General features: G+C 48.4%; 1 protein-coding gene across 1 annotated transcript in view; it reads right to left on the minus strand.

Moving 5' to 3' along the window:
• The window catches only part of ST8SIA2 (ST8 alpha-N-acetyl-neuraminide alpha-2,8-sialyltransferase 2), a gene marked incomplete at its 5' end in the record, with an annotated part of 22,408 nt that extends 7,857 nt beyond the window's left edge, over positions 1-14,551 (minus strand). The window contains 5 exons of the mRNA XM_009074833.1: positions 1,967-2,260; positions 4,491-4,748; positions 5,272-5,400; positions 7,296-7,395; positions 14,414-14,551. Coding sequence (XP_009073081.1) covers positions 1,967-2,260; positions 4,491-4,748; positions 5,272-5,400; positions 7,296-7,395; positions 14,414-14,551 — 919 coding nt within the window. The remainder of the gene's footprint in view (positions 1-1,966; positions 2,261-4,490; positions 4,749-5,271; positions 5,401-7,295; positions 7,396-14,413) is intronic.
• Between the last annotated feature and the right edge of the window lie 1,064 nt (positions 14,552-15,615).

Consider the following 15,615-nt stretch of genomic DNA (forward strand, 5'->3'; position numbering starts at 1 on the left):
TTGACTTAGAGGGCAACTCCTGATGAGGATTAGCACTGGCTTCTGTGGTTATAACTGAATTAGTGGTGTCTCCTTGACCCACCTTCCTCCACTGCTCCCCAGCCCAGTGACCAGCCCAAAGGACAGGATGGATGTCTCAGCTGTATTTCCAACCAGGACCTTAGAGCCTGTCATCACTGCTGTCCAACCACGTGCTGGTACCACATGCATTCCAGACACCACCAACTCACTTCACTCACTTGCTGGTCTGATTGGTTGCATCTCTCTGAGTCCCAGTAGGTTTTGAGAAGCCCAAATCCATGTTCCTTGCACAGGACCCCAGTAAAACCCATGGCTTACACTAAAACAGAGACACTACTCCAAACCTCGGGGGAGAGGAGGTGTCTCCATGCACTGAGAGACACTGCTAAATTCCTTCTTTCTTCTGCATCCTCTCCAGCCCGGTGGGACCTGCCAGCCACAGGTGGTGGCTCCAACACTGCTCTGTGGGAGCTGCACAGAGACAACCAGCACTGCCAGCCAGCCCAGCTGAACCACAGAGCTGCGGTACAGGAGAGCCAGGAAGGTGCCATGAGTTGGAAGACAAGCTCAGCAACTGAGCTTTTTGAGGCATCCTCCTCCTCTCCCATGGGAAAGTGATGCCCAGCCCTTGCCAATCCCTCTGTGAAGCTTCCTGCTGGAAGTTTCTGGCACTGGGAATGGTTGCCAGCTCAGGATTAGCAGCCTGTTGATTTAAAGGGCTTATTACAAGAGCTTAATTCTATTTTGACAGATGAAAGTAAGTCAATTACAACTAGAAATAGCTCAGAATTTGGATTGTGGGGTTTTTTTCCTTCCTGTCTTCCCCTTCTGTGAGTTGTGGTATCATTTCCTTCCCTTTCTTTACCTCAAAGCCAGAGATTTCTGTGAGATGCCTGTCTGGCCCAGGAAAGCCTCTAACTTGGGGCAGATGTGGTTCTTGCCCACTATTGCTGCCTGTGGCACCAGAGCTTCCATTCCTCCCAGCCTGCCCAGGCTCCATAGATTTGCTCCTGCAGGAAATTACTCCAAAACCTGTGCCCTGCCCCCCCTGGCACTGACAGACAACACCCAGCATGGACCAACTGATCAGGAGAGCTCAGGCTCAGAGGTATGGGGAGAGAAATGCACAAAGCAATCAAGAAACATTAATGCTGAGGCTTAGAAGTAGGAGCACCAGTACACAAGGAAATTCCCACCCTGTGAGACTAACAGGGTCTGGTCAGGATCAGAAAACAACTACTGCCATAAGTCATCTCCAACAAAAGTCACTGCCTGCCTTAACTCCCTAAATGCCTAATGCAACATGACTCTCCCTAGAGAAATAAAGCACAAAAGAAAGAGCCTATCCCATTCCCAAGTCATTTACATGGAATTCTCAACCCTGGGGCTCTCTTTCTTTTATAACCTCCCCATCCCCACCATGCCTGTTTCTCCAACACACCTGGAGATGCAAGGAGAAAGCAGAAAGACTTCTTCCTTCCCTCCCAGTAAGACCATTCACTACCACCTGGCCCTATTGAGCAGGACCAAACCACAGCACTGCCCTCCCATCCAGGCTACCACAAACTCCCTGACCTGAGGACCTGTGTGAGACTTGCACATGTCACTCAAGCACAAAGTGACAAATCCCTCTGCTAGGTCAGGACACACGCATTTCTCCAAAGAAGACCCTAACCATAGGCTGGGGAGTTATGGTGACACCCCAGGAAAGCAATGAAAGTCTGAGGTTTGTTCTATTGCTAAGAGCCCTCACACTCAAAGAGCAGAGTGCTTGCAAAGTGGTCTCCAGTTCTCATCTAGGGACCATCCACCACCTGTAGAGTCCTCCTCATGGTCTGCAGAAAGAAACTGCTTGCACTGTTTGCCTCCAGCACACACCCATCAATCCCTCTCCAGCTCAGGAAGCTCATGAAATCCTGGCTCGGAGCACAGCAGAAAGTCTCACCCTCGCACAGCGTGCAGGAGGCGCAGCGAGGGGTAGGCAGTCCTGACGTTGATGTGATGCTTCAGGATGAGCTCGTTCACCCACTCCACTCGCTCCTTGCCCCCCTTGGCCATGAACGCCGGGATCCAGAGGATGCTGCCGTTGAGGCTGTGGAGACGTTGCAGCAGCTTCTCCCTCCAAGTCTCATTGACCAGGTCCTCGAAGGCGCGTTGGATGACTGAGGGGTTCATAGTCACCAGGTCTGTCTTCATGCCCACATCCTGTGAGTACTCCTGGACAGGGGCCAGATTGCACCTGTGAGGAGAAACACCTAACAGCCCCTGGCAATGGACTGAGACACAGCAGTGACAAGCACGAGGGGTGTGTGATGCAAAAAGCCAGGGCCAGTGACAGATGGGCCTGTTTGCCCTTGCTTTTGGGAGGGAGAGGAGAGAGAATGAGTAGAGAATGAGTGTCTGCAATAAATTATTAATGATGAGCCATCTTAATACCAGGCCATCATCCCTCAGCGTGATGGTGCGTGCATGCATATCCCTCTGGGACAATGCTAATAACAGCCATAACTTTGGTGTCTGGTGAGTAGTTTGTATGGACTGGTGGCTCTTCTGGTGCTATTCAAAAATAACATTATAGGAACAAACCTCCCATCTTGGCTCCCACAACAGATTTGAAATGAAACAGCCTCTCCCATGCAAGAAAAGCACTTGGCTCTTAATTCCAGTCCTGCTGGAGTAACATTATCCCAAGTCCCTTTTCTCCTCCTGGTGAGACTCCATGAACAGCAGACCCGGTGGCACCAGTGGCAATACTGACACCAGTGGGAGGTGGATGCCAGGACATGCTCTCCACAGGGTCTGGCTGTCTGGAGGCTGTGACCTTTAAAAACCACCTCTTTCTGTAGGGTTAATTGGTGCCTCCTTTCAGGCTGTGCACACAGACACAGGCCACGTGCCACAAGCTCCTGTGTCACACCAGGGATGAGGGCTGAAGGATATACTGCTAACAAACCACCCTTATTATACAGTGGTTTCCTACAGCTCCCTGAGAGGGAATCTCTGGCTGTTAAGCCACAGTCATACCATGCACATGGCATTGGTCAAACAGCACCAGGGACCAACTGATGGGGGATGCAGAGATTTGCTCCCCCAGCACATGCACCCCTGTGTTTGCACACTGCATCCCCTCCTGTGGTGTTTGACAGTGAAGTTACATTATTTAACGAGCAGGAATTGCATCCTAACCATCTGCTTTGATAATAAGCCATTACTATTGTTTTCACTACTTTACAGACGGGGAAACTAAGAGAATGGTGAAAAGAAAACTCAGCTACTGGCACACAGGGCCCTACTCACTGCAGGAGTAAAATCACTGAAAATAAATATTGGAACTGTAGCCTGGACACAGAGCCCATCGCTGGTCACTGCCAACCCTGCTGAAAAGGCTGCCTGGATGGAGCAAACTTTCCTCTGGAAGATGCAGATTCCAGGGATGGCTCAGATAACCTATGGTAGGAAGACCATACCTGTGCCAGACCTGCACTAGCACGTGGCTGGGGAGAAGTCGCTCAAAATCCCAATCCTGACATCCAGAAAAGCTTTTTTCCTTCATCATTGCTGCCTGACATGAAAACCACTCCTTAAACTTTGCCAGAACTGCTAAGCAGTTTTTCCCTTTGCTCACTCAGGTTACACTTAACGATAATGCCCCGTTCCCTGCGGACAGGATGGAGCTGCTAGCAGCCAGAAAGGCTGGAGCAGCCAGGTTAGAACAGGGAGCAGAGGTGACATTATCCTCGTTTCCACGTCACACCGGCATCGCCTCTGTGAGCTGCTGACGGATTGTCCTGTCTTTGTAATAGACTCACCAGAAAACAAATGTCTGCACATACATAAATCATCAGTGGACTCCAACAGCCCCTCAGCTAACAGCTGTGCAGGGGTGTCGGGGGTGGAAGGGCAGGAGCTCCTCCTCTCCACTTCAAGCATCTTCTGTAGTGAATTTGGTGTGTCTTAGTGGGGGTCAGGAAGTGTTGCTGCAAGTCCCTGGGGCAGTGCATCTGCAGGGACATCAGTGCTGGGGATGGAGTGGTCATGGGGGAGTGTCAAACCTGGGCAGGCACACCCTGTGCTCTAGGAAAGAAGTGATTTGGGGAAAAACTGAGCTTGTGTCCATGGAACAGCTTGTGTCCAGGACAGAATTTGTTGCCAGAAGGCAAGCAAGTGGGAGAAGAGGAGAGAGCACTTGGGACTCAGAGTGAATGGTGCCCTGGTGGGGCTAATGGTGCACGGTGAGAACACACAGGGTGTATTTGCAAGGACAAATTCTGGGAGGACACAAAGTGAGGAGCACTTGGAGGTGGGTGGAAGAATTTGCAGCAGGACATTTACATCAGTGAACTCCACACATGCACACAAGGCTGCAAGGCTGCACTGCTCCATGCAATCAGGACTCCAACCCCTTCCACTGCTCCAAACCCCCCTGAAGCCTCCTCAGCCCCCCCATGTCACAGGGCACAGTCCCCTACCTTATGACGAAGCTGTGTGCGTCGATCTCAGGGCCACAGCCACTGCTGAGCAGGACCCCTGAGTTGCCCACAATGGCACAGGTGGGGAACTGTTTGCCCTTGAGGGGAGATGTGCGGGGCAGCAGCTCGTACAGGTTCTGTGACACGTTCATGGTGCTGTCCCTGTCAAAGACGTAGTGGATGATGTCCCCTGGCTTCAGCGTCCCCTTCAGCACTGAAATGTCCTTCTCTGCATCCAGGAACTTCAAGATCTGTTTCCTGAGGTTAGGGGAGAAAACAGCACCATCAGGTGAGGTACAGAGATAACTTGGGTCACACATGAGCTCTTGCCTCCTGACTACCCTCACCCTCTGGTCCACCTGACTGACACTCTCCAGGAACAGCTTGTAAATGGGTATCTCCATCTTAACATCTGCTCCCTCTCCACCCATCCCTGCCTAGGGCAGGCTAGCATGGGCAGCCCACCACTTGTGGGGTCCCTGAATTTACCCCAGGAAGAGGGTCTTCTTCTCCCCTTTGTGACCCATCACCCACACACACTAATTCCACCTGGCCTGGAAAACAGGGGCTCAAGTGCTCCTTGTTTCATCGCTGCCAGGCCAGCTGGGTCAGCTGGGAATTCACTTCCAAGCGATCGCTTACAGATATGAAGCCTAGCTCAGCAGGAGATAAGTCTTTTTATTTCTTCCTCGACTTCTTTAGATGATATACAGAGGCAATTTGCCAGCTTGCACTGGAGAGGACCAAATCTGTCTCTTGTCCTATAGGTAATTACCAGTACCTGATCTTCAAAGAGAGTGTCTGGTTGTGTCTCCATTTGGATGAGGCTGGTTTAATGTTGTGCTTAATGCTTTCATTACTTCTGTCAACAACAGCTGGAGATGAAGAGTCATTTATTACTACTTCAGCTCTAGAGAAAAGAAAGTCAGGGAGAGGGAGGGAGACAGGATCTGTTAGCATCCCAATGGCACTTCTAATCACTGACTTCAGCTCTGGCTGCCGGAATTCAAACTTCATCAGAACAGCAAAATTGTAGTTATTAGCTAAACCAGAACTGAAAGCCTGTTTGTATTCTGCAACACTCAAGCAGACAGACACAAATCCTTAAATACCTGCTCGCTTCCACGAACACAGAGTGACAGCCAGGCACAGCTCTACAGAAAACACACTCTTACACACTGAGCTGCAGAAAGGCATGCACACAAAACCACACACAGGCTCTGCAAAGACAGGTTAGCAGATGGACACTTGCAGACAAGACACCCCATAGGCCCAGGGAGCCCCCAAAATTCACCAAGACATCTCCTATATGGGCAGCCAAGTTTGCTGCCCTGTTGCCTTGTGGACACACATGAGCATCCCAAAGAAGAGCCAGCTCATCTCCTGGACAGGATTAAACTCCTCATCAGAGAACTGCAACCCTCACTTCACCCAAAGGAGAAATTAATGCAGCTGAGCTGCTGGGTGCTGCTTGTGAGACTGGGCTGTGAGCATCCCGGACTGAACATGGGCAGGATGGAAATTTTTTCCCCACTTAGAACTGAGCAGGAGAATTACAGCATCCATATCACCTGCTCCAGACCCAGGAATGAGCAACAGCCAGATGCTGGAGATGACCACCAGGAGACCTCAGCTTTTAATCTCTGCTCTAAGAAGCAAATCAGCCCCAGCACTTCAGTGCCATTTAAATCAAATGGCATGAATTGAAGGAGCATCCAAATATTTGGTTCCAGCCAGCTGCCCTCCAAAGAGAATAGCCAAGCATCTCATCAAGAAGCTGCATGTGTATCTGCAGCCTCGAAAAAGCCTTCACACTTCAGAGCTCTCTGAAAAATACACAACCACAGCAGTCACTATCAGCTAAAGGGAATCTCCCTCTCCAGTGCAAAGGGCTTTTTCCAGCTGGGAAATGGTTTGTAAACCCCAAGGAGAGAGCAGAGTGAGAGATGGGGCAGAGCTGCAGCTCATGGACAACATTCAGCTCCTGGGAGTGTATCTCCAGCCCAGGGAAAGGGCTCCCCAGGACACATCGTGGCTCCCACTGTATAATGTTTCAGAAAGGCAAGGAAATGTGTTCATAAATACTGGCTGCCAGTGTCCTGGTGTGTGTTTGTAGAGTACCTCTCCAGAGGCTGCCAGCCTGTTGGATTTGTTTGCATCTTGCATTTTGCCGCATCACTCATGCCTTGCAAAGCTTACTTAGAAGGTGTCAAAAATCAAAAAGGAATCAGGGTAAACGAGAATTTTTTTAGGGGTTTGTCCATGTTTTGATCACGGGTGGTGACATCATCACAGAATGATACCACTCTTTCTGGCATGGTGTCACTAAGCTTTGCAATTGTGCCACTTGGTAATGCTGAGCTGACAGGGAATCATTGTAAAAATAACAGAGAGAGACACTGAATGAAGCTGTGATGCCACGGAATGACTCTGCAGTGGAGAGACATTTCCCGAGTGCATTGTGATAAAACCGAGTGGAGTTCTGATCCCAAACACAGTGATCTCTCTCCTAATAGCACTTAAAACTATGGAAATAGCAACTCTATCACTGACTTATTTTCACAATAAGTAACTCTCTCTCATTCTCTCAATCACCGCAACTTGCAGATCCTTGGTTATTTGCAAATGATTATTGCACCGAGATGGGGGAAGGAGGGGGAGAAACGATTAAGAAAATGCAAAGCAGAAGTGAAAAGAAACAGATACATTTGCTAAATAAGAACAGCACTATCCAGCGAAGAGGAGAAGCAGATTAATAGCTGCCTTACAGCAAAAACAAATGAACACAAAATCTAATTTACAAACCTATTAGATTTGCTATGTAAGCTGTTCACAGCTGATCTGATTGTACCTCTGCCTCCAGAACTCCTGCAAGACAAAGGAAATGCATTATTTATAAATCCAGCTCCTCTTTGCCAAGCATTGTTCAACAGTCAAGAGATCCTGCTCTGAAGGGCTCCGAGCAGAGACACTGCCGCGCCGTTCGCGTCCCACCCCAACCCGAAGGGAGATGTCCTGATGCCTCTGAAGGGCTTTTCATCCATCGTCACTGCTGCCCTACTGCAACCGTAAAATCATCCCAGCAAAAGAGCTCTGAGCCAACCCAATTAATAATACCTGTGCGATCTAACCAGCCATCAAAGACATCTGGTCTCTGCCGTCAAAGCAGCGTGCAGCCTCCAGTTGCATTAAATACATCTCTACTTCTTTTTACGAGTCAGGTGTTAGCAGTGCACAGAGAACGTCTCCTCTGTCTCCAGGCTGCCAAGAGACTTTCCATGTTCTTTTCAGGTGAGGACTGAGCTGAATGATCTGGACAGGATTCCCAACAGTGTCTTCATATGGGCTTTTAGTTGAGACCATCCAATTTATCCAGATTGATCCACCAGCATCCTGGTGACTTGTGGAGACTTCATTCTCACAGTGTACTTTACTTTCTCCCAGCTCCCAGGGGCCCAGGCCAGACCCAAGGCCCCGTTCCAGCCCTCTCTGATGCCATGAGTGCCCTGAAGCCTCCTGTCCCCACTTTTAGTGCAACCTGGCTGAAACTATAAGGGCAACTCACCACAGTCATTCACATGCTAGAGCTGAGACCTGAAGTGACAGCCTCATCACTCATGGCCTGACACCACCACACAAGGACAGGTCCTAGAACTGCCTGAGGAAGACCTGTGGGAATGGACAGCCAAAGTTTCCAGCACCTAAATGATGCTCAATGAAGAACAGATGGGAACAAGCCCTTACAGAAACCTACGCTACCCACACAACCTGTGAATCTTCACTTAAAAATAAATACATACAGGTGCTGGTCTGCACCTAGTTGACTGCAGAGCCCCTTCTTGCTTTAGCTTGCTGTTTTCAAAGGTGTCACAAAGAATGAGTTGCCCACCTTGCGATGTTCGGTGGGAGACACATTTTAACATTCATGTGCTCAATGCTCTGTTTTATTGTTTCCATTGCACAGATATCCCAAAGAACATGCTCATAAAGGGAGCCAAATTCTTTTCCAGCAGAAATATTGTTACCTGGAAATACAGGTACCTTAATGAAAATGTATCTCAGGAGAACATATTTCTATGAGTTCTGAAAAAATCCCAAATGCATTAGACATAAATGAAAAAGAAATGGAGTGCGTGAACATTTGGTGCCATTAAAAAGGATTTTCAGGCTTGTGGGATGCAACATAAATCCACTGATTAGGCTGAGCACAGCACTCAGCACCACGTAACATCAAACCCTTGGAAATGCCACTATGGTTGTCCCTTTCCTCCCTCCTGCTGGAGACCATCTATGGCCAAGTCAGAGCTGTTCCTGCGCTGCCACTCTTCCCTTTCCTTTGACAAACCTGAGAGTCAGGGAGATGTTTCATTTTTTGGTGCATCAAGGGAACAGCAGGACTAGCTCATTCCTAGAGCCTACTGCCATTTAACAAGCCTCTGCTTTAATGGTGTTCACTGCAGGGTGTGGGAGCAGACTGGATTAGTGTGCAAACCACGCATCCGCTCAGAGATGTCTCCTCTGAAGGAGCCTTCCAAATGGGATTCACACTCCTTCACACTTGCTGTAGGACAGACAAAGCTTAGGAAAAGAAATGTTTTTCCCCGAATAAATGCTGGTTCACAATCTCTGTGAAAGGAAAAATGATATAATGGAAATTACGAAGTAGAGAGGACCTGCTAGCTCCCACCTCGTCCATGTTTTGTGGCTATGGCAGGAATGATCCAAAGCATCACAACGTATTATTCAAATGCATTTATCCAGTCTGGTTTTACATGCCCCCAGCGACAGGTCTGTGCGTGTCTCCTCCTGGAATTAAGGCAGATGTTGTGGCTGGAGATGCTAGACGTGAGGAAGACAAGTTGAGAGCACATCTCCCAGCTGACTGTGTGCAGCATGGTGGGGAAGGAGACTCACTGCTGAAGACAATGTGAGCTGTGAGTATGATGCCATGGGGTGTATGGCCCTGTCCAGCCATCCTGCTCCACTCAGTCCACCAGTGGAGCCCAGCCAGGCAAGTCAGCTGCTCAAAACAGCTGCAGTTGAGCCAAGCATGGTATTTTTCAGGGTCTGACATACTTCATTACCAACACAGGCAACCAATATTACCGTACTCCTTCACTTCCCCCACCTGGGAAGAGGAAAACATTAAGAAATGGAGGCTGCTAATTAAGAAGCACATGTTGAAAAAAGAAAAAGTCAGCCCGTTTTATTATACCTTACTGACCTGGAGTTTCAAATCTCTTTGCTTCTAAAGGCAAAGACCAACCTCGATTAAAATAGCACAGATAGCATTGATTTTGAAAAGCTTTCTAGTGCTACACCGTGTTTGGATTGAATTGCCTTATTAATCTAGTTGTTATCAGTTTGATTGTATAGCCAGCTCCACAAAGTACCAACTTGCTTCCTAATCCTATTATTTTCAAAATGTTTTTCTTTGGGTTCTGTTGGGATGTTTTCCAGTGATAAGTTGTATCTATATGTGCTAATGCCATCTTCCTAACTTATGCCATTCTTTCTCATTTTTGCTTTGAGACTTTCCAGCTGAATTTCCACTATCTAAGATATTATATAGGTCAAAACATTCTGTGCTCAGATGTAAAGTGACACTGATTCATATATCAGAAGATATAAAAGAAAAAGTGTCTTATGGTTCAGGTCCAAATTTTCTTAGATGAATAATTTCTGACAAATCAGGTATGCAAAGACTCTTCTATTCACCCACTATGAATGGGCTGTTTAGGGTTTTTGCTTCTCTTTTCATCGTTTCCCGCTTCTTAAATGCTTCTCTTAATTGTTGCTAGGTACGGTTCGGTCTCGCTTCGAGCAATTTCGATACGTGAAATCAAAGCTGCTTTGACTGAACAAGTAGGTCACACAGCCTGGTTGGGCGAGCGGATCTCTAAGAACAGCCTTTGTGTGTCCATATTCTCAGGCTTACAAATTAAAAAATGTGTTTTCCATGGATATTTTACAATGCCCATCCCCAATTCCTGCCTCCCCCAGCATCTGTGGCAGACCATACACATGGGAAGTGGCCAGGAGAAACATGAACTAGCTAGAAATGTCAGCTGTACCCAACTGCACACTTCACAGATCCCAGAATGGTTTGGGTTGGAAGGGACCTTAAAGATCATCTTGTTCCAAACCCCTTGAGCTACATTTGTGGAGCCCATTCCTGGTGGAACAAAACCTCTGCCTCTTCCTGACCTTGGGCAACCCATGTCCTCTTCTCCCTCTTCCACATTAAAGGGAGATAATAGTCCCTTGGGAGATTATTAAGCAGAATTTATCCTCCTGAATTCCTCAGGAAGAGAGTTCAGAGTGCCACAATTTTTATCTGAGGGGTTCAAATGAGTTACAGCTACTAATTAGGTTTTCATAACCTGCTTTTGTGTTAAGTACATTTTATGATCCTTGTTTTACAGCTGGGACACGGGGGATGAAGTGGATTGGCCCATAACACCAAAAAATGAGTTCCACAAGCCAGGACAGGAGCAGGCACTATGGGCTTCCAGCAGACCTGTGCTCTTAAAAATGCTGTTCTTCACTTGCTGAGAGCAAGTATTGCTCTTGCTGGATAAGAGGGTAAGACACGTGACCCAGATGACCACAGGAATCAAGCTGAAAAGGTCTCACTGGACCAAAAAGCAGATGCAGCCATTAGTCTCCTAAGATGGCTGCAGACTGTACCCACAAGACAGTCTGTACCCATTTAAAAAAATTGAAATCACCAACTGTATTTCCTTTGCTTTATAAGGATTGCTCTGATGTTGTCCTCAAGACCATACTTGCTGTTTTCTATGTAAAGAGCACACAAGCATGATGCCAGTTTGGTCAGAGACCACTCTCTGACAGTGCCCTCCCAACCCACAGGCTCTCCCCATGGCAGCCAGGTGGGGAGGGGATGTGGAGCTGGATGCTCACAGCCTCTCTGCAGGATGCTCCACTGTGGCCAGACAGATCCAGGTACTGTAACTAACAGTTTTGGGGAAAAGGATACACCAGTCAGTCACTGGAAATTAAGTATATAGAAGGCTTTGTTCCTCCCAAACATCATAGAAGTTTGCTTCTGCTGATGCTCACAGTGATATGTAATTCTGTGTGTATTCACAGGTATAGCTCAGACCTTGCAGGTCTAGGATAACTGGCATCTGCACCCACCTGACTAGAGAAGGGCTTGGATGCACCCACTGCCCTGTTAAGTGAGTGAATTCATTTTGCTGACTAAGATCAGCATAGCCATTAATTTAAGCCATGTGTTGCTCCCTTAGTCCTCAAAGATGGGGCAGGATTTGCTCAGGCCAGTGCTCTGAAATGTGGATCATGATACAGGGTTTAGCCCTCCCTCCTCTCCCCTGAAATTCAGGGTTTGTGTTGAGGGCAGCAAATGCAACTCCAGGGCTTTTGGAACAAAATTGTCACATTTCCAAGTTGTCTATGAAAGAGATATAATTGGCTTCCAAGCGCCAATCTGTCCAGCCTGTCCTGCAGGGTGGACAACCAAAGGTCTCCCAGGAGTCCAAAATGAACAGGAACTGAGCCCAGAGGCTGGAAACCAGGATTCCTTGGGGATTATATTATGGCTTTCTATCTTTACTTCACGATCTGGCTGAAAAGATGGGAAAAAGCCACATTCATTGCTAAATCCCCTTGTGGGCTTCTCACTAGACACTCAAGAGGTTTATGTGGGGTTTGGGTCAAAATCCACTCGTACCCATAAAATGCTGTGCTGTCCCAGAAGAGGAAAGGCTGGTTAGCCCCACACATAAACCAACTTGCAAATTAGAAAGGAAAGCCAAAGCCAGGTGAGAAGCAATGGGATCGGAGCTGTGTTTCTGAACACTGAGATCCTGTCCTCAAAGGCTGCACTGTGTACTCTCCTAGCACTGCTCCCATTCAGGAATGCAGCTCTCGCAGGCTCCAGCATCATCTTGCCTTCCTGCATCACGTCCCATAACAAGCTGGGAGGAGCTGGGACATCTGACTCTGGCAGATCATTCCCTGTGACATTTCAGCAGTTGCTTTGGAGGCTTTCTTCCCAGGATGTGGAGGAGATTGTGATGGAGCGAAGCTGTGGATGCTGAGTAGCCCCACGTACCCACACTCTCCTGGCGAGCAAGGTTCCCTCTGCAGGGATTAATTGGGAAGACATCTCTAAAGTGTTTGTCTGCTAGGACAGAGGATCCTGTGATACATCTTGATGAGAGGTTCGAAATTGCACTTCGATGTGTTTAAAATCTCACTCGATTATATTGTCACAGCTTGGCACCCTGTCACAAACTTCCTAAATATCATGTGCTATTTCTAGTGCTCCAAGTTTCGTTCTTTCTGTCGAGTAATACGATCAGATTGGGGAGACTGTGCCTATATTATGGTTTTCAGGAGCATCCCCTGGCCCTGCTGGGGTCTCAGTGCAGCTCTGGTACATAAGCTGCAGAGGCAGTGCCTGTACAGCCAGGCTGGCAGCACAGCATCTTCCAGCAAGCCAGGGAGACTCGGTGTAAGGTGCCAGTCGATGGTCTCGCTGTTGCTCACGGCACTTGCTGTTACCCACCAGAGGAAACACAGATCTGTCATTCTCACTCAAACCAGCCTTGCTCATTTGGTCACCCCCTCCCATGCTCAAATCCCACCTCAACCACGTCACCATCCTGCAGGCTCCTTCCCAGAAACCACAACAAGGTCAGAGGTGCTCAGCATCTCTTGCCTGTCAGGTGACAATCGTGGCTCCACATCAGCTCCTGCGTAAATGTGAGCAGGGTTTGACCCTGAGATTTCTGCCTGGCTGCAAAGTCATGGTGTGGAATCATTGCAGGTGTCTGCTGAGGACACATGAGTTTGCAAAACAGACATCTATTGCTTAATGGGGAATATATCAATTAGTCTGAAACACTTACGTGACAAAAGCAGTGACAAATCAGCAGGAGTGGTGCAGCTTTCACAAGGAATGGACACGAGGCAATGGGAGGGACACCCATGGCAGCCTGTCACCAGGACACTGCTGGGGATCACTCTGCATTGGGGTAACCAAATCCCTGTGCCTGCCTTGAGCTACCTCCTCTGAAGGACCTATAAGAGGCAGGAGGATGCTCAGAGCAGCCTCATGGCTGCTGCTACCCACCAGGAAGCCAGCACTCAGAACTTCCAGGATCTGCCCCCCAGACAGCTGTGCTTTTCCTGAGCCAGAAACATCTCTTTTACACCTGTAGAGTGTCAGCTCTCACATCCACATGCATTTGCCATAATGTCAGCATGGCCTGACTCTATCACCTCATGCTGCTCTTGTTTTATCACTGCACTAAAGACAAGACACTCATATGCTCACAGGGCTCAAAAGTCACACACTTCACCTCTCCCCATCCTGCATACTGGCAGGCCCTTATTCCTCCTCTACTCTCAGGTCTTCCATTAAAACTTTATTCCTGGCATTGGCTTGGTTTCTCTGGCTGTGTTAATGAAACAGAGAGCAAAGAAAGAGACATTGAAGCAAGCAAAAAGGATCCAGTGAGGAGTTTGGGACAGGGAGGTGTGTGTGTGTATGTTTAGCTTTCCCTGTCTGGAAGGGAGAAGGGAAAAACTCTCAAAGCCCAAGGAAGACCTAGAAAGGAGCTGAGACAAGAGTCTCACTGCTTACAAAACATGTCCACACTATACATTTTTCCTGAGATAATTTTTTCTGCCAATAGAGCAGAGCTCTCAGGGAGTGCCAACAGCAAAGCATCAGTCTTGCAGCAGAGCCTGTCACCCAGAGCATCCGTGTCCCAAAAGCCAGAAATCCCAGTGGCTCCTGCAGCATCTTGGATGCCATGTACCTTGGGAAATGGGAATGGTACAGTATGAAAAGATATCTTGTCTGGGGGCTGTAGGCCCTCAGGCTCATCCTCCCACACCCATCTCTTGCCTCTTTTCCCACTGCTCTGCACAGCCCCTTGGAATACTCAGGCTCTCATGTGGTTTCTTATTCACTGTTGTTGACATGGATGCTGAGGACCTCTCCTGGGCAGTGACATCCCCCTGGGGCAGTTCCTCTGTATGACCACCCTCAAAATAACATCTGGTGCCTACACAAACAGGGCTGGGAGTGCTGGATGAGAGTTACACTCTGCAACCAGCAACAGAGCTGTCCCAGGACCTTCACAAGGACTCAGTCCCCAGATGACAATGTCGAGTTGCCAAATATTGAAAAGCTAATAGTGGTTTCAGAGCTCAATCTCCTCTCTCCTTCCCCTGCTCATAAAGCTACACCGTGGAAATCCAGGCAGCAGTAAGAAGAACTTTAATTACCAACTCAGCAGCTGCTGGTTGACAGTCGAGTGTGCTTCTGGGTGTCTGAAAAGGCGCTGGAGATCCCTCATGACAATGCTTAACCTTCTCAGGGGAAACACATCCCCTGGTGTAGCCACTGGCTGAGAGCTGAATTATAATCCTGAAGGTGCTGGTAAAGCCTGGGCTGGCAGATGACAGGTCATGGTGTGAGAACCATCCTCCAATTCAGAGCTGTCAGGCACATGGGTGATACCTGGAGCCTACTGCGATGCTGTTTGACTGAGTGGGCCTTGAGAGAGCACTTCAAAACTGTGCATGACTGTGACAAAATGTGCTCTTAAAAGCAGCCCTGCCTGTGGAGAGCACTGGATGGGGAGGGACAACATGCTCAGCATGCAGATGGCCAGCCTGGGGTGGTTTTTGTGTTTGTTTGGGACATTCTCGGTGGACTTCTGTATGCCCTAACAAGGACTTGATTTGCAGTAACAATAAGAAAGAGTCCAGCACTTAAGTTTGTCTCACCCTGCCCCATCATCACTGCTCTGTCAGGTTTCCACAGTGCTGTGCACATCTCCCTGGATCAGTCCTTTCACTTCCAAATTGGAGCCAGCACTGCTGCTGCTGATGAAGATGCATCTCTCAAGGCCACCACCACCAAGGCTGCTGCACAGCCAAGACAAGGATTTACAGTGGGAACACAAAGGAGAAGGAGCTGTAAAGATACTCTTTCTTTCCTTCTTTTTTTTTTCTATCGCATTGCAAGGGGCCAGTCTGACACCAGCTGTTCTGCCATGGTGTTTGCTGAAGGACACCTAAAACTCTGCATCTACAGTGAATTCACTGTGCCAGGAAATGTCCT

The sequence above is a fragment of the Acanthisitta chloris genome, unplaced genomic scaffold (assembly GCF_000695815.1).
Source record: "Acanthisitta chloris isolate BGI_N310 unplaced genomic scaffold, ASM69581v1 scaffold11335, whole genome shotgun sequence".
NCBI classification, from domain to species: Eukaryota; Metazoa; Chordata; class Aves; order Passeriformes; family Acanthisittidae; genus Acanthisitta; species Acanthisitta chloris.